General features: G+C 39.2%; 1 protein-coding gene and 1 pseudogene across 3 annotated transcripts in view; both read right to left on the reverse strand.

Moving 5' to 3' along the window:
* GIPC2 (GIPC PDZ domain containing family member 2) overlaps positions 1-22,422 on the reverse strand; it is a 93,038-nt gene that overhangs the window by 30,972 nt on the left and 39,644 nt on the right. For all 3 annotated transcript variants that reach the window (XM_063817034.1, XM_016921252.4, XM_016921259.4), the window contains one exon: positions 12,168-12,348. In XM_063817034.1, coding sequence (XP_063673104.1) covers positions 12,168-12,348 — 181 coding nt within the window. The remainder of the gene's footprint in view (positions 1-12,167; positions 12,349-22,422) is intronic.
* On the reverse strand, positions 15,180-15,910 carry LOC134810852 (translocon-associated protein subunit gamma-like; annotated as a pseudogene).

Genomic DNA, 22,422 nt, shown 5'->3' on the forward strand with positions numbered 1-22,422 from the left:
CCTAACACTTTGGGAGGCCAAGGCTGGCATACTGCTTGAGCCCAGGAGTTCAAGACCAGCCTGGGCAAAAAAGTGAGATCCCATCTCTACAAAACACTGAAAAATTCGCTAGGTTGGTGGCCTGCACCTGTGGTCTCAGCTACTTGGGAGGCTGAAGTGGGAGGATCTTTTGAGCCCTGCAGTGAACTGTGACTGCACTACTGCACTCCACCCTCAGAGAGTGAGACCCTGGAAGGAGGGAGGGAGGGAGCAAGGGGGAGAGCGAGGGAGAGAGGGAAGGAGGGAAAGAAAAGGAAAAAGGTAGGGAAAGAAAGGGAGGGAAAGAGGGAGGGAGAAAGAGAGGGAGGGAGAGTAAGGAAGGAAGGGAAGGGAAGGAGGGAGGGAGAAGAAATTAAAAGGAAAGAGAAAGAAAAGCCATCCATAAACTCGCCACCTAGGCCGGGCACAGTGGCTCACGCCTGTAATCCCAGCACCTTGGGAGGCCGAGGCAGGTGGATCACCTGAGGTTGTGAGTTCGAGACCAGCCTGACCAACATGGAGAAACCCTGTCTCTACTAAAAATACAAAATTAGTCATGGTGGCACATGCCTGTAATCCCAGTTACTTGGGAGGCTGAAGCAGGAGAATCACTTGAACCTGGGCAACAGAGGTTGCAGAGAGCCGAGATAGCACCATCGCACTCCACCCTGGGCAACAAGAATGAAACTCTGTCTCAAATAAATAAATAAATAAAATTAAAAATCCACTGTAAGGTATTTTTCTTCTACACTTAAAAAGTTTTTGCAAAACTGGGATATTACAGCACGTTGTGTTGTAATCTGTCTTTTTTGTTTTGTTTTGTTTTGTTTTTGAGATGGAGTCTTGCTCTGTTGCCCAGGCTGGAGTGCAGTGGTGCGATCTCTGCTCACTGCAAGCCCCGCCCCCTGGGTTCATGCCATTCTCCTGCCTCATCCTTCCAAGTAGCTGGGACTACAGGCGCCCGCCACCATGCCCGGCTTTTTTTTGTATTTTTAGTAGAGATGGTGTTTAACAGTGTTCGCCAGGATGGTCTCAATCTCCTGACCTCGTGATCTGCCCATCTCGGCCTCCCAAAGTGCGGGGATTACAGGCGTGAGCCACCACACCCTGCCGTAATCTGCCTTTTCATTTTTCTTTTCTTTTTTTTTTTTTTTTTTTTTTTTGAGACAGAGTCTTACTCTGTCACCCAGGCTGGAATGCAGTGGCGCGATCTCAGCTCATTGCAACCTCCGCCTCCCAGGTTCAAGCGATTCTCCTGCCTCAGCCTCCCAAGTAGCTGGAATTACAGGAGACTGCCACTATGCCCGGCTAATTTTTTGTATTTTTAGTAGAGATGGGATTTCACCATAATAGCCAGGCTGTCTCAAACTCCTGACCTCAGGTGATCCCCCGCCTCAGCCTCCAAAGTGCTGGGATTACAAGCATGAGCCGCTGCGCCTGGCCTCACAAACATTTTTCCACACATAAATCAAATTGCTTATCTGCCTAACTTATCTGAAAACATACTCTGACTACGATTTTTAACATAATTTATTAGATCCATTTTCCTATAATTAAATGACAATTCCTGTTGTAAAAATACTCTTGGGGAGAATATGTATTATTTATATAATTGCTGTTTTCCAATAAATAACATTATAGTCATACTATTCAGATTAGAAAAGCCACTTACATTTAAGCATCATTTTTTACCCCTTCATCTCACATTGCTGTTTTAATTAATAAGCTTAAAAACAGTTGAAAACTATTATGTACCTCCTATTCATGGTTGTTATTAACTCTAAATGGTCCTTAAAAAACATTACGGTTCTGGTCGGGCAAGGTGGCTCATGCCTGTAATCCCAGAACTTTGGGAGGCCGAGGTGGGCGGATCACGAGGTCAAAAGATTGAGACCATCTTGGCCAACATGGTGAAACCCCGTCTCTACTAAAAATACAAAAAATTCGCTGGACGTGGTGGTGCGTGTCTGTAGTCCCAGCTACTCAGGAGGCTGAGGCAGGAGAATGGCTTGAACCCAGGAGGCGGAGGTTGCAGTGAGCTGAGATCGCACCACTGCACTCCAGCCTGGTGACACAGCGAGACTCCATCTCAAAAAAAAAAAAAAAAAAATTACAGTTACAAGACATCAATCACTGTTTAGGGTAAATATCTTGAAAAATATAGCTTACAAAGTTTTTAGTATTATAGATTATAATAATTTCATTTTTCTCAGATTAAAAACTGAGCATTCAATAAAAAAAATTTTAATGCAAGTTTACAACTAGAGTAGAAAGGATCTATATTTAGGTATCCAGCTGGGTCTCTACCTTGAAAACCAATTTATCAATTACACTCAGCACTTGTCTAACACATCTGTGACACTCCACAAAAGGGAACTTGGATTTTTTTATTCATCTTCTCCCATAGTATCTTTGTGACAAATGCTAAGCCAAAGTGTAGCTAGATACGAAGAGGCCAGGAAAAACTCTACTACATAATAAGATGATCGACAGTATGCTCTGCCCCTCAAAATCTGTCACTGTGTACACTTACTTTGCCAAAAAATACATGAGAGTACCACTGTCAGATAAAATGCAATACACCTGAAACTGAACTTTTATCCCTGACTGTCCCCCAAACCATTTCTACATCCCAACTGCCTCATTTCCAATTATAGCATCATTGTTATCACAGGCTCCTAGGATAGAAATCTTGGGAGTGACATTTGCTTCTGAACCTTCTCCCTTCTCCCCTTTAGCTAAGTGTCATCAATCCACCTCCTACCCCATTTTTACCCTTACAATATTACTCACACTTTTTATTTCCTTTGAATTCCCACTGCTGCCCCTAATCCCAGTCCTGATCATTTCCTCCTGAACTGTTCCAACAGCCTCTTACATGGTTTGTCCTCTAGTCATATATAGCCACATTTGTCTCCTGGGCTTAATTCCCAAATATCTGCTTCATCATGTCATTCTTCAGTTCTAATATCATCTAAATGATTCCCTATTACTCTGTAAAACAAGCCTGGGTTCCCCACCAGAACCCAGAGCTATTAATAAGAGCTCTGAAAAATAAGAGTTTTCAGAGCTCTTATTAATAGGGTCCTAAGCGGCTTTTGCAGCCTGATTTGCTACAGATTTCTGTAGTGGCTTTTAAATTTTACTCCACAATTCTGAACGTAAGAAATGCCTAATTGAATCTGACTTTGAGCACCACCCCCGGCCCCCCCTCCCCCCTCTACACACCACCGGCATGGCACAGGTTTGGTGAGAAATTTACTCTTGGTTTTGCTTTGAAGGCCTCTCCCCATCTCCCAGGCTTCAAAAGGCTGATGCTGCACTCTGTCCGTCATAGACCAGACCATGAAGCTCTACATCCAAGTCAGTGTGTGCACTCACAGGCCACCCCCACACCCACACCCAGTGTGTACAAGGGCCTTTCACCTGAGATTGCAAAGCCATAGCACTTAAAAGCTCTAATATCCTTATGCCATTCTATCAGATGTCCTGTCGCCTTTCATGAGAACAGGACATTGATTCCTGTTACTGGTGGGACCTGCCATAAATCACCTGTCTCATAGCTTTCTTTGTTGAGGGAGTTTCTTTCCAATCTTACTACCTCTCAATCCCTATCACTCTCTAAGCCTTAGAACCCCTCCCAATCATGGACAAATCAGCTCTCAGATAAACTTCACTGTTTAAATCTGCACTATAGCATGCATCATGGTCTGCAATATGTTCTGAAGAAGCAGTAACACATAACGTTCAGAGCACAAACCTTGAGAGCAAACAGGACTGGAGTGCTATGCCCACACTTACGCCTGCCACTGGGCAGTCTTAATGAATTAACTGCCCAAGCCTCAGTTTATCTAGCTGAAAAACCCTCATAAGAATGGCATGAGGATTATTAAGTCAGGCCATAATAGCAGTAGTCCTAGTCACAATGGGTTGCAATTACATAACACTGTTCTAAGCACATACATACATTAACTCATTTCATCCTCAAAATACTTTATGGGTAAGTAAACAGGCTTATAGAGGGGTTAAATAACACCCCAAATCACACAGTTTAAAAGCAGCAAAGATAGGAATCAAACCTAAGTAACTGAGCTCACAGTCTATGCTCTTCGCTGCTATACTATATTTCATTCAACAAATGGTAGCTATTATTGTTAGTAGAATTACTTGATTCTTAATGTATCTGCCTCTTTATGTAAACTGTAAGTTCCCTGAGGACAGCAAGCATGTTGACTCACTGTAACAGCTGTTAGAGAGCTGGCTCTGGAGGCTGACTGCTTGGTTTAGAAGTGTGCCTCCCTCGCTCACTAGCTGTAACCTTGGGCAAACTGCTTCACCTTTTAGGTTGGTTGTAAGGACTAAATGATTTCCTACTTAGAAAGTCCTAGGAAAAGCGAATGGCAGCTACTATTATGATGTGCTGACATATTTCATTAGTTGATATGAGATGTGATACTGCCATCTGTCTTTCCAGAATCCAAACAGTGCCAGAGTTCTCAACAAATACTTGTTGATCACCAATTCATCCACATTGCTTTTCCTGTTTCAGTGGGTTTATCTTGTTTCTAAAATTATTCCTTAAAGAAAAGGATACACCTTTATAATAATAGTAATAATAACAGATAACTTATTGAAGACTTACTATATACCAGGGACTGCTCTATGATTCTTTCATGTTTAATCATTTAATCCTCACAACAGCTCAATGTGGTAGACACATCTTCACATTTTGTATGAGGAGACCAAGGCACAGAAAGGTTAAATAACTTACCCAATGTCACATATCACAAGCCAGTCCCTGGCAGAGCCTACACACTTAACTACTGAAATTTATCATCTCTTTTGTAACTTTTTTCATATTCCCAAATATATTTTGTAGAATTCAGTATATATGAAAAGGTACCAAAAGTATTGATTGATTGAAATTTTTTCCCTAGATACAGCATGAATAATAAAAAGTAATTTTTAAATGTTTGAAATGTCTATCTAAAAAGTCATATAAAACTTAAAAGCCACAGTTTATCTCTTAATATCAAATAGGCTTAGCCTTTGAAGTGAGTACATCAGTTAAGCTGAATCACGAAGATGAGGTCCGAGTTTTCCAGCTGTGAATGACTCAAAAGACTAAGATGCACTTCACATACTTAACATCCTATTCTGATGGATACACCACACAGAAATGAACCTTCTAAAAGAAGATATAACCCAATGATCTGTTACAAAATCTAACCCTAAAATAAAGACCATAAATGCTTTAGGAGGTAAGTTTCTTCTTCCAATTTTCTTCATGCTTTTGAAAACTCTTACAGAAATATTTCAGGCCTCCTTCCTCAAACCTCTTTCCATAAAGGGCACGCAAGAATCACAAATTGGAAATTTGCAGGATAAATGAAGTCGAGACTCATTTAAGTAAAACCAAATCAAAGCTTTATGGATTTGTTCTTTTTCTGCATGTAAAAGACCTTATAGGAAAACAAATGAGTTGGTCTTGTCTGGTCTTAGAGTCATTTAAATGGAAGAGGGATTTTCATGGCCTTGGGAAAATCTAGGTTTACAGGGCAAACTCTGCAAGGTTGAGCTCATTGTAAAGCCATGCTCCTTTTCATTGGCAAAAGGAGAAAGGAAGTGAGCCATGCCCTAAAAAATACCACTACAGACATTCCAGCCGATACTTGATAAGGACTGGGAATGCTGCCATCAGCTCATGGCTAGAAGAAGGAAAATTTGAATCAGTAACCAGCTGACCAGGGGGAACCATGTTAAGTATGGGAAAGATTTCCCATTCAACTACAAACTTTCAACAAGGGAGTCATTTAAGCCAGTGGCTTTCAAATGTTTTTTTCTGTGACCCACAGTAAAAAATACATACCTTATATCATGACCCATAAATATACACAAAGATAATAAAACTGAAATACACATATTTATTTGTAACTGAAACAATATTTGCAATGTACAAAGCACAATATTTTCAACTCTATTCTACTTTGTGTTCTAAACACACTGGTTGAAACCTACTGGTTGAAAAACAGTAATTTAAATTCTGACCAGCACAGAAGATTCTGAGGGTACATTTTCTAATGGCCTTTATTCCTCCCTCAGAGCCCCACAGCCAACTTGGGAAAGTGCAATGGAACATCTGCTCGTGGGACAAGTGACTTGATCTTGAGTACTTGGATAAAGGCTACCCAGAAGGCCAGGTCCTCCATGTCTGGCCATTCCTCAGTGCTGGCTCCTCCTTCTCTTTCTGCCCCTTAAATGCTGATGTTCCCCTCACTGCTCTGTTTTTGGTCCTTTTATCACTCTCAGTGATTGAATCTATTTCCATAGCTTCTGCGACCAATCACAGAAAATTACTCATAAATCTCATTCTCTAGGCCCCAATTATCAATGCTCATCTACCTCGTGTGTGTGTGTGTGTGTGTGTGTGTGTGTGTGTGTGTGTTTTGACAGGGTCTCACTCTGTTGCCCAGGCTGGAGTGCAGTGGCGTGATCTCAGCTCACTGCAACCCCCACTTCCCAGATTCAAGTGATTCTCCTGCCTCAGCCTCCCGAGCAACTGAGACTAGAGGTGCTTGCCACCATTTCCAGCTAATTCTTGTATTTTTAGTAGAGACAGGGTTTCACCACATTGGCCAGGCTGGTCTCAAACTCCCGACCTCAAGTGACCCTCCCTCCTCAACCTCCCAAAGGGCTGGGATTATAGGAGTGAACCACCGCACCCAGCCCTTTTGTACAAGTCTAACTGAATCGTTCCACAGATTTCAAATTCATTTAGTCCAAAATTGTATTTATAATTTCTTTCCTATCCTATCTCCTCGCCCATATCTATTTCTTTGCCAGCTTTCCTCATCTCAAAGAATGACAGCATACTCCCTCCCTGAAGCCACAAATCTGAGGTCATCATTTGCAGTCTCTCCTTCCTTTACTTCTATGTCCAACAGGTTACCAATTCAATCTTATTATTCAGTGGTGTGCAGGTAAACATTTAACAATCAGCTCTCTGCACTAAAAAAATTAAAATAAAGAGCCCTGACTTACAGGACTTACCTATTTCTCTTTTATAAATATCCCATTATAGCTCATTTAAAACAATTAACCTGATGTCAATGAAGGAGGAGTTGGGAAGAGATGTGTACAAATGGCTCCAGCACACCACCATCTATTCCTCCAAACCATTTCTCTTCTCTTCATGCCTACAGGCACTGCCTTAATTCATGTCTCTCGCACTGAACAAATTATAGCTATTATTGTTAATAGAACCTTTATGATCTCCTAAACTCTATCTTATATCCCTTTATCTAACAGTCTCCAAAATATCTTTGTAAAATTAAAGACTCAACATGTTACCCCTCTGCCTCTTCATTGCCCAGTCTTTGTCTTCATATATAAGGCCCTTGATATATTTGTTCTCTACTGACTCTTGAGCTTCATTTCCTGTGACGCCACCACCTATAACCTCTAACCAAAAACACTGGCAAACAAGGTGTTCCCAAATACATGATGCTATTCTGTACCTCTGTAACTTTGCTTATTCTGTTCCCACTTCCTAGGACAACCTTCCCCAATTCATCCACTAAGTAAGCACCATTCATACCTTCAGATTCAACTCAAATCTCTTTCCTTAGAAAGCTTTTCTGGGCTGGGCGCAGTGACTCACGCCTGTAATCCTAGCACTTTGGGAGGCCGAGGTGGGCGGATCACGAGGTCAGGAGATTGAGACCATCCTGGCTAACACAATGAAACCCTGTCTCTACTAAAAATACAAAAAATTAGCCGAGCATGGTGGCACGCGCCTGTAGTCCCAGCTACTCGGGAGGCTGAGGCAGGAGAATCGCTTGAACCTGGGAGGCGGAAGTTGCAGTGAGCTGAGATCGTGCCACTGTACTTCATCCTGGGCAACAGAGCAAAACTCCGTCTCAAAAAAAAAAAAAAAAAAAAAAAATACAAAGAAAGAGAAAAGAAAAGAAAGCTTTTCCTGAACTTCTTAAGTACACTTGATGTCTCCCACCTTTACACATCCAGTACATTTTAGCACCTCTAATCGCCTTTATTAAATTTATTTATTTTTTCATATCCATCTCTTCTCACTAGACAAGAGTTCCTAGATCTGGATGTTATTCATGCATGTACCAAGCAGGTGGTATGGTGATGGTATACAGTAGGCTTTCAATAAATGGTGACTATTATTGTCTAGGGCAACTAATACCCTAAGACAAGCATATACTAATTGCTCAACAAATGTCTGAATGGAAACATATTAGTATGCTCTTGCTATCTTCCCAAGGCCAGAGGAATGCTAAAATACCTGTACCTTCTAGATTATTAGGAAGCCCAAGGTCTACTTCCATAGTCAAAGAACTGGTACTGTAATTTTTTTCCTATTATCCTCTATAATTTCCTAGTGCTGCCATAACAAAGTACCATAGACTAGGTGGCTTAAACAATAGAAATTTATTTTCTCAGAGTTCTAGAGGCCAGAAGTTCAGGATCAAGGTTTCTCTAGGGTTGGTTTCTTTTGAGGCCTCTCTCCTTGACTTACAGATAGTTATCTTCATGTTCAAATGGCATCCTCCCTGTGTCTGTGTCTAAATTTCCTCTTCTAATAAGTACACCAGTCACACTGGATTAGGGCCCACCCAAATGATGTCATTTTAACCTAGTTACATCTTTAAAGCCCCTATCTACAAATCCAGTTGCATTCTGAGATTAGGACTTCAACATGTGAATTTTGAAGGACACAATTCAGCCCATAACAGCCTCCTGCTAGACCATGAGCTCCTCGAAAGGCAGAAGCCATAACTTAGTCTTCCTCCTTAGTATTTTCTATGCCACACAGAGTACCTGAAACACAGAAGAGTCTCAATAACTTGTGAGATAGATAAATTAAAAATCTTCCTAGAAGTATAGTAAAAATTGGTAATTATGGTCCCCTCCAAATCTGATGGCCAGCACCAAGGAAAATGTGACTTTACTCTTTCTCTGAAAGAAAGTTGGATGCTGTCATCATCTCTAGATAGTCCACTGCCAAACAGCTATGTATGTGGCACCCAACTCATAGCAGAAAAATAAAATCCTTAAGGTCAAACACCCACAACAATTGACAATACGCTTCTCCCTCCAAATCCATTCCAATACTCCCAGACTGACAGATATCATACATGGCTACTGTCAGATTCAAAATCAAGAGAAAATCAATACTGCTGTGGCTGCAGAACAAGATATAACAGCTTAGAAGAAATAGCAAAATGGGCATCTGCTACTTTTTTCCTACCTATAAGGAAATTTATCCCTTCATGTTATGTGTGATTTTGGTAGGTGTATCATATAGCCTGCCTTCCCCATTATCAAGATGGGTACAAGACCTACTTACTTGCTCCACCTCTCCCAGGAATTTGAATCCTGAGTGAAGTGATATGAAAATAGAAAATAATTGCCAAGAGTCAATTCAGCCAGTACCATGAATGGTTCCTGGTACACACACCCCTGAAACAGGCTTGGTTCCTGACCTTGACAAGGCTCAATTGACTGTTTCTGGGACCTACATGGTAGTCTCCAATAAATGCCTTTTCCTGAAATTAGACAGTGTTTATTACGTAGCTCTCCATCAAAGAATATTAACACATATAATGGCCCCTGGAAGTGGAGTGTAGCTAGTGGTGGACCTAAAATATGGAAATGAAGGCAGGCAGTAAGGATTTCCCTACCCACTACAAAGAAGTGGTGCTTGCAGTCCTAGTTACGCCATTGCAAAGCAGCCAACTATGCTCCTTCCTCTTGTGTTTTGGGATATAGTCCACATGCCTCTCCAGGCTAAGTCTTTAGGGAAGTTGGTAGGAAAATGTCAAAATATTGGTGCATATAGCCATTTCTGACAGCTTTTGTTAAAATCCTATAAGTGACTTAGCTACAGCCAAGGTGGCCTATCTGAATGCAGAGAAAACTCTGCCTCACTAAGACTGGCCCTTCTCCTGGTAGAAATCCAAGAGGACAGAGAATCAGACAATCATGAAGGACTATGAAATTTGAATTCTTGGCCCTGAGTCAATAATAATGCCAGAAAATACAGGAAAAAAAGGAAGGAAATATAGCAAAAGATAAGATTAGGACCAAGAGAATTGGGGGAAGCCTGATTCCCCAAGTACCCCCTGATATATGCTCCCCTCTCTGGCAAAGAGCTAAGCACTGGGACGAAGCCAAAGGATGAAAAACAAAGTAGCTTTGTCTTTATCCCAGAGGCAAAACAATAAGCAGAAAAATTCAGGGCTGGAGGATAGGCAGAGCAGCCAGGCTTACTTTTAAGAAAGAAACCCCTCACACTAGGGCCCAGAGTCAAGAATCAATCCACAGCACAGAAAATGCATAAAGACCAGCAGCTTGAGTTAAACTTCCATAGAAACCTTGGAAAATAAAAACTTATTCCTCCAAAGTCAATCTCTGGATGTTCTAACCAACAGCCCTATCAGAATTCAGGATGCTCAAATAATATACCTCTATTAGGAAAATCCTACTCAGGGTACTTTGCAAATGTGTCCATTGATTTCATGAGGCAACAGAAAGCCGGTTCAATAGTAGTTAGGTACATAAGGCAGTGAAGTATACTGACTCTACTCATGTCTACAACACTGAAGGGAAAATCTAATCATGGAACAGTAATAGCTAAATACAATGACCTTTGCAACATTTAAGACTATCACCAACCTAGCATCCAAGTTAAGGTATATCAATAAGTTTCTACAAAGACATGAGGACCAAAAGATCTAGATGCAGACAATGGGAAAAAAAAAAACAGAAAAATTTACTCTGGAAACAGATTATGTAGTGGAGATCAATACAGAAAAAAATAGATTTCTTGAGTTGTGCTAATAGAATGGCTTTGATTTACAAAGAGTCTAAATCAAATAAGAATATTTATCTCAAACCATCTACACCCTGTCAATTTATTTCACCATGCCATCTGGGGAGTTAGGTTACCAAATGAAGCCATCTTGAAAGGAGTTACTGGTTAGAAACCTGAGTGCTGCTTTCCTTCCTCTGTGAGAAGTGAGCTCAGATGCTGCAAGGCACCAGGCAGAATCACAGCATCTACAGAGGTAGTTCCTAGAGTGCTCCCTCCAGGAAGTACTGGTATAAGGCATCTTTTTCTTACACCTTCTGGAAAACTGCCTCCCACAGGTAATATAACCTACACTTGTATTTCTGTTAAATGGTGCAGAAGCATGTAGAAGCAGAGAAAAAATTCTAATTCCACATGCCTAGGACCTGTCACTTACTTGCTAAGACACAGAAAACATAATTCCCCAGATCCACTGCATTCTTCCATTATTTCCAATAACTGCCCTGAGAAAATGGCATTAGAGACAAACTAAATGGAATATTTATGTTCTGTGAACAAAGGAAAGAACATAGGGTGCGTGGGGTCATGATGAGTAACAGCAAGCCTGAGATGATTCTGCTAAAGATATTTTAACGCTGATGAATGCTAGGCCTTGGTTTGGCTTATTAAAATAGTTCTGGGTGGTAAGAGAGAAGCTGGCACATTTTTCTGTAGATGAGATAGCCCTGGGTGATTGAACAACAGTTGGAGTACAGCTGCCATGGCTAAAACCAAGCAAGTACAGATGTCACCCCAAAGTGGAAATAATTTCATACCATCCCATGCTGCCAAATTCAAAATGCCAATGGAGGAAAGGTATTGGGGAAGGGGGTCTTTAAAATGGACTAGATAACCATTTTAAATACCATTCTGTATATAACTATAATTTTTGCTGCTGAGATGCGTGAGCAACAGTTATTATGGTTTAAAGAGCTCAGTCAAAAATCTTACTGCTCAGCAAAATGAAAACAATACAATGTGCTGTTCTCAGAGATAGGAACAGCCACATCAAATTCAGTCACTAGACATTAGACTTTGTAATTTCAAATGTTTGGAAAATGTCCTTTTACAAGGCAATAATTTTCTCTTTTTTCTTCCTTCAATAGTTGTCTTTCTTATAAGTAGTGCTACCATTTTCTATGTTTTTAACTGATATGTTAGATAAGAAGACACTAAAAGCACATAGCACCATATCACAGTACTCATTTCCCTTAGAAAGATAAACCAGGGAAAGCAAACATTTCACACACCCGCCCACCAACCCCTGACTTACCAAATGCCTTCTTAGGTTCTATTAACTTCATAGTAAAGAGTTCCTCCTTTTTTAATTCCTTTAACTTCTTAGCAACATCATAGTGACGCCACCCAACAATATTTTCTCCATTTATGGATTCAATATGATCCCCAACACAGATTGTTTTAACTGAGTCAATAACACCACCATCTTTAATTCTCTGAAAGAAAATCGATGATAACATAATATAAAATAGAACTGTGTAATGAATGCACCAATCTCATCTGATCTTGGAAGCTAAGCAGGTTTGGGCCTGGTTAGTACTTGGATGGGAGACTGCCTGGGAATATCAGATGCTACAGGTTTAAAAAAAAACTGTGTAACAGTACTTTTTATGCTTTTGAGACATTAAATACAATGTATTGACATAACAATGCAGTCTGATGCTCAGTTAGAGATGGAAGACTGAGCAACCAAGAACCACTATCTTACCTCCAACCATTCTTCGTCTTCCTTATCATTCAGAATTCAGCTCACTCATACACCACCTCCTCTGGGAAGCTTTTCCTGACATTCCCAACCCACTCCACCAAGAATGGGTAAGGTGCCACTCTCATGCTTCTACACTACGTTTTGCTGTATATGCTGAATTCTAAACTAAGCACTTTACATTTGTTATTTCATTTAATTCTAACAACCTTTATGAGATTCTCATGTCACAGGTCAGGAAGATTAAAGCTTCAGAAGATCAAGTAATTTGCCAGATTCAACACACCACAGTGCGATTGTTCATTTACTTCTCAGTCTCCATTACTAAACTAATATCCTTGAGGACAGAGATGGTCTTATTCACTACTGCATGTCTGTGCCTAGCACAATACCTGCAAAGTCCCTTCATTAGTGATTACTGAATCATTTCAATTGAGGCCCATCACATAAGAATAGAGCTTGAGCTTTTTCAATTGGCTGCATTTAGTTACAGATGCAAAGACACAAAGAATAATACCATCTTAGCTAAGATGCCTGATACCCAATAAAAGATAAGTATGGTTATCATTTTGGGAGCCAGTAAGGGTGATTTGATGCTATTGTTTTTCATTTATGTATTTTAGATGAACAGAATGTAGGACCCCAAGGAGAAACTTCAAGTTGGTCTTTCTTAAATCTATCTTACTTCTCTACAATACATCTGTAGGGTAAAGTATCAAAATGGTATCTAGTATTCCCAAGATGGCACCAAGAATTTCTGAAAGGATTTTAGGGGCAGGACCTCCAGAAAAATCTTCCAGAATTGCAGAAAACAGCCCTGCAGAAGATGTACAAGTTCTTCCACAGTGATGAGGAATGAGGCAAAATGAAGGCCATAATCTGTCTCAGAAGTCCCAAATCCTTCATAGGAATGATAGCAATATCAGGAGTGGCTGCTATTGTGTAATAAAGGTTGTGTATTCTTTACCCTTGCTAGGTGGAAGTATAACGTCTTCTGAATCAGCAGGGTGATTGATCATTGTGTCCAAGAGCTAGGAGAAAACTGATCTCAACTACCTCCAGCATCTCCGTCATATTGTCATCAGGAACAAGAATAACTTAGGAAGGTTAAGCATTTTTAATGTTTAAATTGCATTATTATAAATCAAAACTCAAAATAGATTTCTCTTTTATCCCAAATTTTAAGAATATTGCTATGTTCATTCATTCTAATAGTGACTGTTACCATGCTATATGCAAATGTCACAATGCCAATTTAAACAGAGCTCACTGTCATTAGAAACAGTTAAGCAAAGATACCAGAAGTTTCATAATCTACCGACATTATTTTATTAGAAACCCATATTAAACTTATATCGCTAACAGAAACAATGGGAATCACTCAGTACAACTAGAGTTTCTCAACTGTCATAGAAAAATAAACAAGATTAAAGAAAAGACTAGAGTCTAAAGAAGAAAAAACTATTAAATATTTTACACAATTCATAATTCATCAAAGAATTCAATAATCTATACTTTGATTTTTTTTCTTAGTTTTTATTCTAATTTATCTCTTGATACATCTTGAATTTATTTTTTTATTTGGTCAGCTACACCATACAAATTTCAGAGTCTCACCACACAGTATTTTTTGCTTAAGATTTAGAGTTACAATTTTATTTAAAATAAGCATTATATAAAAGTTAAAGACTTTGAAGACACACCTGAATCTCACCAGGGAATTAAAGGTCAGAGTAACAGAAATCTAGGGTTGCAGAGGCCCATGAGTCACTTCAGTAATCCTAGAGATGCCTCAGCAACCAGAAGAGTGCCCAGAGGGAAGAAAGGCAGTCACCGGAAGTCAGAGCAGACAGCAGGGTGAGAATCCAGGTAGCAAGAGAAAAGTCACAGCACATTTCACTATCAGAGGCAGCAGATAAGAATCTGGAATGAAGACACAGGAAAATCAATACAGGAAACTTGGAGAAGATGAACCAGATAAAGAAGCAAAGTTGGAGACATGGATTATATATTTTATGGGTTACCTGAGCCTTAGCCTCCAAAATGGGCAGAATAAACAATACGGGAGCAATGGAGACAAGTTTCTGAAACCTAATGTGCTTTGATAATCATAAAATAACTTGACAGAGATTAATAATATTGCCAAAGGCACTAATCAGATGCAAAGGAATAAGAAGGAAAAAAGAGAGGCATTAATGCTATACTTTATTTACTGAGTTACTTATACTATTCTCTATAACACTCAGGAACTTTCACCTGTCTTTGAAGCTTGATGGTGCAAAAGGTAGAGAAGATTTATTTATTTATTGGAAGATAGGATTTACATTATTAAACATAGAGGTTTCCAACCATTTCAGATCATTATTATAATATCTTCCATTATGTTCATCCCATATATTTAGAGAATTCTGCCTTCTCATCACAGATGTCAGCAGAAGTCTAGGGCAGCATACACTCTCCCTAAAATCTTTTTTTTTCCCCTTTCAATTCATTTAATTTCAAAAATCTGTCAAAAACAGCCAATAAACAAATACTGAATTACATTCCCTTGGGTTTTTTAAAGGCTCTAGACTATAAAAACATCTTGTGTGTCTCCCATCCTGAACACCCTGCTACTTTTCCATATACCACAGGCCACCCACAGACACAAAGCCGGGGGGTGAAGCTGACATGGTCTACTTGGAGCCAGTAGACAGGAGGGCGATGAGTCCTGATGAAGCACTTATGGACAAAATGTAGTTCACTGTGGGGTTGCAGTTCTTCAAAACGAAGAAGAAGCAAAAATGACCAAGACCAGGAACAGAGTGTTGTTAATAGAAAATGGAAAATGTTGTAGCTTCAGAATCAGCAACTTCATTCTTCTTCCACAAGATTCTTACATCTTTCTCCTTCCGAGACATCTTTCTATTATCAGCTTCAGAAAGTTTTCTAGTCACTTCTTTGGAAACAGTATCCTCCCTCTTCTGTGCTACTTTGTGCTTGAGAACAAATTTAACATTCTTGTATGCAAAGGCTACCAAATATGTGCTTTCTAGGGTCATCACACTATAGAAAACAGCAGACTGAATAAGATCCATATGCCATATTCTCCAGTATAACCAGATGGGGATGGCAGACACGACGAACGCATTCCCGAAGAAGATCGCGAAGGACTTGGCCGAGAGGTTGCCGCTGAAATCCTGCAGGAGCAGGTCTTCCTCGGACGGCTGTTTGGAGCTGCCTTTGGGAGCCATTAGCGCAGCGGGAGGTGAAAACAGGGAAGGTAGAGCCAGCCACCAAGCCAGGCAAAGGCCCCTGGCTCCGCCCCTGCGGCTGCCTTATCCGCTCCACTCTCCCTAAAATCTTAAGCACCAGACTCTGAGCTACATGTCCAGTCGCCATGATCAGCAACTTTGAGATTTGTGTTGCTGATCCTTCCAACACTGTCCTCAAACCTCGCCCATAATAATAAGCTAACAGTCATACAGTTGTAAATAGTTATCTCATTTAGTCTTCACAATAAGCCTAGGAAAAGGATATTTATCATTCCATTTAATGAATGAGGAATTTAAGCCACAATAATTACATGGCTTGCCCAAGATAACACAGCTAATAAACAACAGAATTAGGTCTCAAACAGAGGTGACATAATTTTTAAAATTAAAAATGTTTTTTAAAAAGGTATAGAACCCAAGGTCTTCTGACCTAAAGTACAAAGTTTTGGGTTATAAATGTCCAAAATAATCTATCACCTTTGAACTCTGAAATTTTTTTTTTGACAGCCTTATTTTTCCATTTTCCGTTTCCTTATTTCTACTAAAGCTGTTTCTCATCAACACCTCATCATGGTCTCCAGATCTCAAACAGTACCTGTTTTCACAAATCATCATGTCTATTCTGGCTTCACAGACCTCTGCTCAGATCCTAGCTTCCATCCTGTAATCCTCTGCCCCCTTGACTTCCTACATTTCCAGTCTTGCTGATTCTTAGTTTGGGCAAATGAACAAGTAAAATGTTAGAAATATGTAAGTATCATATTTCTCGAAATGATCACTCTAAAATGTGGTTCTACTAAAGCAAAAGTATGGTAAATCATAAAGATCTGCAGGAGATATTCTGAGAATGACAGTTTTGTGGTTAGTCAAACTATTTCAATTTAAAACAAAGTCAGGTGGGTTTTTAAAAATCAGTTTAGCCTCATTTCTTAATTGCATGTTATAAATCCTTATTTTTATTTTAAATTTGAAAGTACAAGTCTCAGCTTGGTGTGGTGGCTCATGCCTGTAATCCTAGCACTTTGGGAGGGTGAGGCGGGCAGATCACCTGAAGTCAGGAGTTCAAGACCAGCCTGGCCAACATGGTGAAACCCTGTCTCTACTAAAAATGCAAAAATTACCCAGGCATGGTGGCACATTCCTATAACCCCAGCTACTCGGGAGGCTGAGGCAGGAGAATCGCTTGAACCCAGGAGGCAGAGGTTGCAGTGAGCCAAGACCACACCACTGCACTCCAGCCTGGGTGACAGAGTGAGACTCCGTCTCAATAAATAAGTAAGCAAGTAAATTAACTAATTAATTAAAGTACAAGTCTATTCTCTTAAACCAGGTGTCATCAAACTATGGCTCACAGCAGAACTCCAGGGTGATGTGTACCCTCCACCATGGGCCACCACCTGTTTTTATATGGCCCATGAGTTATGAATGGTTTTTACCTTTTTGAATAGTTCGGAAAAAAATCAAAAGAAGATTTATGATGTGAAAATTATAATAAATTCAAATTACAGTGTCTATGAGTAAGTTCTCACTGGGAAACATGCATGCTCATTCATCTAAGTATTATCTGTAACTGTTTTTGTGCTACATGGGCTTAGTTAAGTAGTTGCAGCAAAGACCATATAACCCACAAAGCACAAAATATTTACCATCTGCCCTTTACAGAAAACATTTTCCAGCTGCTGCCTTAACTATATACAGGTTTTGTTATAAGTATGCTCTTAATTTTCTGATTAAGTTATTTATATACTTTTTGTTCTTGGAAATGTTGAGACTTAGATAATAAAATCATGAACATTTAAGTAGGTTGTTTTTTCACCTAAAAAGTTTCATCTGGGCCATGTATGGTGGCTCATCCCTGTAATCCCAGCATTTTGGGAGGCCTAGAGAGAGGGATCACTTGAGCCCTGCTCAACTGAGCAGCATGGCAAAACCTTGTCTCTACAAAAACAAACAAAAAAACCAGTTTCATCTGTGTGAACCATACAAAACTATAAAATGCATTTCTCTGCCATTGATCTCTCCTAATTATGTAATAGTTTATTGTTAGAACTATTATTAAAATATTAGCTATTAATTGTGAGTACTGCAGACATTTTAAGCATGTCATTATATTTATACCCCAAATAATACTATAACGTAGGTGCTAACATTCCCACTTGAGAGAAGGCTCAGAAAAGTTTAATGCCTTGGCCAATGTTACACAGCCAGTAAATAAGTGATCTGGCTAAGACTGAAAGCAGGCCTATCTGATTCTAAAGTCCATGCCCCTACGCACCGCACTGTAATGCCTCTCTCACCATGGAATGCTCACCCTCATTTGAACACCTACCACACTGTCCTACTGTGACTTTAACCTACTCTTATTTCCAGCCAAGTTAAAAACATACCAAGTGCTCACTTCAGCAGCACATACATTAAAATTATAATCACACAGCATGGTCTCTGCACATGGTGATATGCAAACTCATGAAACATTCCATTTTGCTTATCTTGGCAAAAAGAAACACAGGAAGGATAAAACAGAAATTAATAAAATTGGTTATCTCTAAGGAGTGTGGAAAAGTAATGGGATAGAAGAGTTAGGAGAAGGAATGACACATCTCTGAATGTATTTTTTAATATAGTTTGACTTTTTTTTTTTTTTTTAAGAGACAGTGTCTTGCTGAGAGTGGTGGCATGATCATGGCTCACTGCAACCTTGAGTTCCCCAGGCTCAAGCAATTCTCCCACCTCAGCCTCTTGAGTAGCTGGTACTATAGGTGCATGCCACTATACCCAGCTAATTTTTTCTATTTGCTGTAGAGACAGAGTCTCACTATTTTGGGGTCAAGGGATTTTCTATTTGTTGTAGAGACAGAGTCTCACTATGACTGGGGTCAAGTAGACCCCAGTGTCTGTTGTTTCCTCCTCTGTGTTCATAAGTTCTCATCATTTAGCTCCCACTTATAAGTGAGAACATGCAGTACTTGGTTTTCTCTTCCTTCCTGCATTAGTTTGCTGAGGATAATAGTCTCCAGCTACATCCATGTTGCCACAAAAGACATGATCTCATTCTTTTTAATGCTGCATAGTATTCCATGGTGTATATGTACCACATTTCTTTATCCAGTCTGCTGCTGATTGGCATTTAGGTTGATTCCATGTCATTACTACTGTGAACAGTGCTGCAGTAAACATATACATGCATGTGTCTTTATGGTAGAATGCTTTCTAATCCTCTGGGTATACACCCAGTAATGGGATTGCTGAGTCAAATGGTAGTTCTGCTTTTAGCTGACGAATTGCCATACTGTTTTCCACAATGGCTGAACTAATTTACACTCACACCAACAGCGTATGAGGGTTCCCTTTTCTCTGCAACCTCACCAGCAACTTATTTTTTTATTTTTTAATAATAGCCATTCTGACTGGTGTGAGATGGTATCTCACTGTGGTTTTGATTTGCATTTCTCTAATGATCAGTGAGGTTCAGCTTTTTTTTTAATATTATTGTTGGCCACATGTGTGTCTGCTTTTGAAAAGTGTCTGTTCATGTCCTTTGTCCACTTTTTAATGGAGTTGTCTTTTTTTTCTGGTAACTTTCCTTAAAGATGCTGGATATTAGACCTTTATCAGATATATAGTTTGCAAATATTTTTCTCCTATTCTGTAGGTTGTCTGTTTACTCTGTTGATAGTTTCTCTTGCTGTGCAGAAGCTCGTAAGTTTAATTAGATCCCACTTGTCAATATTTGCTTCTATTCTGATTGCTTTGGTGTCTTTGTCATGAAATCTTTGCCCATTGCAATGTTCAGAATGATATTGCCTACATTGTCTTCCAGAGTTTTTATAGTTTTGAATTTTACATTTAAGTCTTTAATTCATCTTAATTATTGTATATGGTGTAAGGAGGGGTCCAGCTTCAGTCTTCTGCATATGGCTAGCCAGCATCATTTCTTAGCTGCATATGGCTATCCCAGCATCATTTATTAAATAGGGAGTCTTCCCCATTGCTTGTTTTTGTCAGCTTTGTTAAATATCAGGTGGTTGTAGCTGTGCAGCCTTATTTCTGGGCTCTCTATTCTGTTCCATTGGTCTATGTGCCTGTTTTTGTACAAGTACCATGCTGTTTGGTTACTGTAGCCCTGTAGTACAGTTTGAAGTCGGGTAATATGATGCCTCCAGCTTTGTTCTTTTTGCTTAGGATTATCTTGGCTATTCAGGTTTTTTGTCACTGTTGTTCCATATGAATTTTAAAATAATTTTTTATAGTTCTGTGAAGAATGTCATTCGTAATTTGATAGGAATAGCATTGAATCTGTAAATTGATTTAGGTAGTATGGCCATTTTAATGATATTGACTCTTCCTATCCACAAGCATGGGATATTTTTCCATGTGTTTGTCTCTTCTCTAATTTCTCTGAGCACTGTACCAGCTAATACAAAACATACTTACACATAGACCAGTGTTACTATAAAGCAATCACACAAACAAGCCAATATAATAACCAGCTAATAACACAAAGATAGGATCAAATCCACACATATCAATACTAACTTTGAATGTAAACAGGCTAAATGTCCCATTTAAAATGCACAGAGTGGCAAGCTGGATAAAGAACCAAGACCCAATGGTATGCTGTCTTCAAGAGACCCATCTCACACAAAATAACACCCAAGATTCAAAATAAAGGGATAGAGAAAAAAATCTACCAAGCAAATGGAAAACAAAAAAAAGCAGGGGCTGCAATCCTGACCCTGTTTTGTTTCAGACAAAACAGACTTCAAACCAACAAAGATCAAAAAAGACAGAGAAGGGAATTATATAATGGTAAAAGGGTTCAATCTGACAAGACAACCTAACTATCCTAAATATATATGCACCCAACACAGGAGTACCCAGATTCATAAAGCAAGTTCTTAAAGACCTACAAAGAGACACAGACTCCCACAGAACAATAGTGGGAGACTTCAACACTCTACTGACAGTAGTAGACAGATCATTGAGGTAGAAAATTAACAAAGATATTCAGGACCTGAACTCAACATTGGACCAAATGGATCTGAAAGATCCACCCAAAAACAACACCCAAAACAACACCCAAAACTCTCCACCCAAAAACAACAGAATATACATTCTTGTCATCACCACATGGTATATACTCTAAAATTGACCACATATTATAACTGGACATAAAACACTCCTCAGCAAATGCAAAAGAACTGAAATCATACCAAACATACTCTTGGACCACAGTGCAATAAAAATAGAAGTCAAGAAAATCGCTAAAACCCATGCAATTACATGGAAATTAAACAACATGCTCCTGAATGACTTTTGGGTAAATAGTGAAATTAAGGCAGAAATCAAGAAATTATTTGAAACTAATGAGAACAAAGATACAACATACCAGAATCTCTGGGACACTGATAAGGCAGTTTTAAGAGGGAAACTTACAGCACTATAATGCCCACATTAAAAAAGTTAGAAAGATCTCAAACCTTAACTACCTAACATCACAACTAAGAGAACTAGAGACGCAAAAATAAATCAACCCCAAAGTTAGCAGAAGACAAGAAATAACCAAAACCAGAGCTGAACTGAACAAGACAAAAAAAAAACATTCAAAAGATCAATAGATCCAGGAGTTGGTTTTATGAAAAAAATTAGTTAGATAGATAGGCCACTAGCTAGACTAATAAAGAAGAAAAGAGAGAAGATCTAAATAAACACAATTAGAAATGATGAAGACAATGTAACCACTGACCCCACAGAAATAAAAATAACCATCAGAAACTACTATAAACACCTCTATGCACACTAACTAGAAAACTAGAAGAGATGAATAAATTCCTGGACACATATACTCTCCCAAGACTGAACCAGGAAGAAACTGATTTCCTGAACAGACCAATAATGAAATTGAAGCAGTAATAAATAACCTATCAACCAAAAAAAAAAAAAAAAGCCTAGAACCTGATGGATTCACAACTGAATTCTATCAAATATACAAAGAAAAGCTGGTGCCATTCCTATAGAAACTACTGAGGAGGAGGGACTCCTCCCCAATTCATTCTATGAGGCCACATCATCCTGATACCAAAACCTGGCAGAGACACAACAAAAAAAGAAAACTTCAGGCCAATATCCTTGCTGAACACTGATGCAAAAATCCTCAACAAAATACTTGCAAATCAAATCCAGCAGCACATCAAAAACCTAATCCAGCATGAGCAAGTAGGCTTCATCCCCAGGATGCAAGATTGGTTCAACATAAGCATATCAATAAATGTGCTTCATCACATAAACAGAACTAAAGACAAAAACAACATGATTATCTCAATAGATGCAGAAAAGGCTTTTGATAAAATTCAACACCCTTCATGTTAAAGCTGTCATCAAACTAGGTATACATACATCAAAATAATAAGACCAATCTATGACAAACCCACAGCCAACATTATACTGAATGGAAAAAAGCCAGAAGCATTCCCCTTGAAAACCAGCACAAGACAAATATGCTCTCTCTCACCACTCCTACTTAACATAGTATTGGAAGTCCTAGCCAGAGC

This window comes from Pan troglodytes, chromosome 1 (assembly GCF_028858775.2).
Source record: "Pan troglodytes isolate AG18354 chromosome 1, NHGRI_mPanTro3-v2.0_pri, whole genome shotgun sequence".
NCBI lineage: Eukaryota > Metazoa > Chordata > Mammalia > Primates > Hominidae > Pan > Pan troglodytes.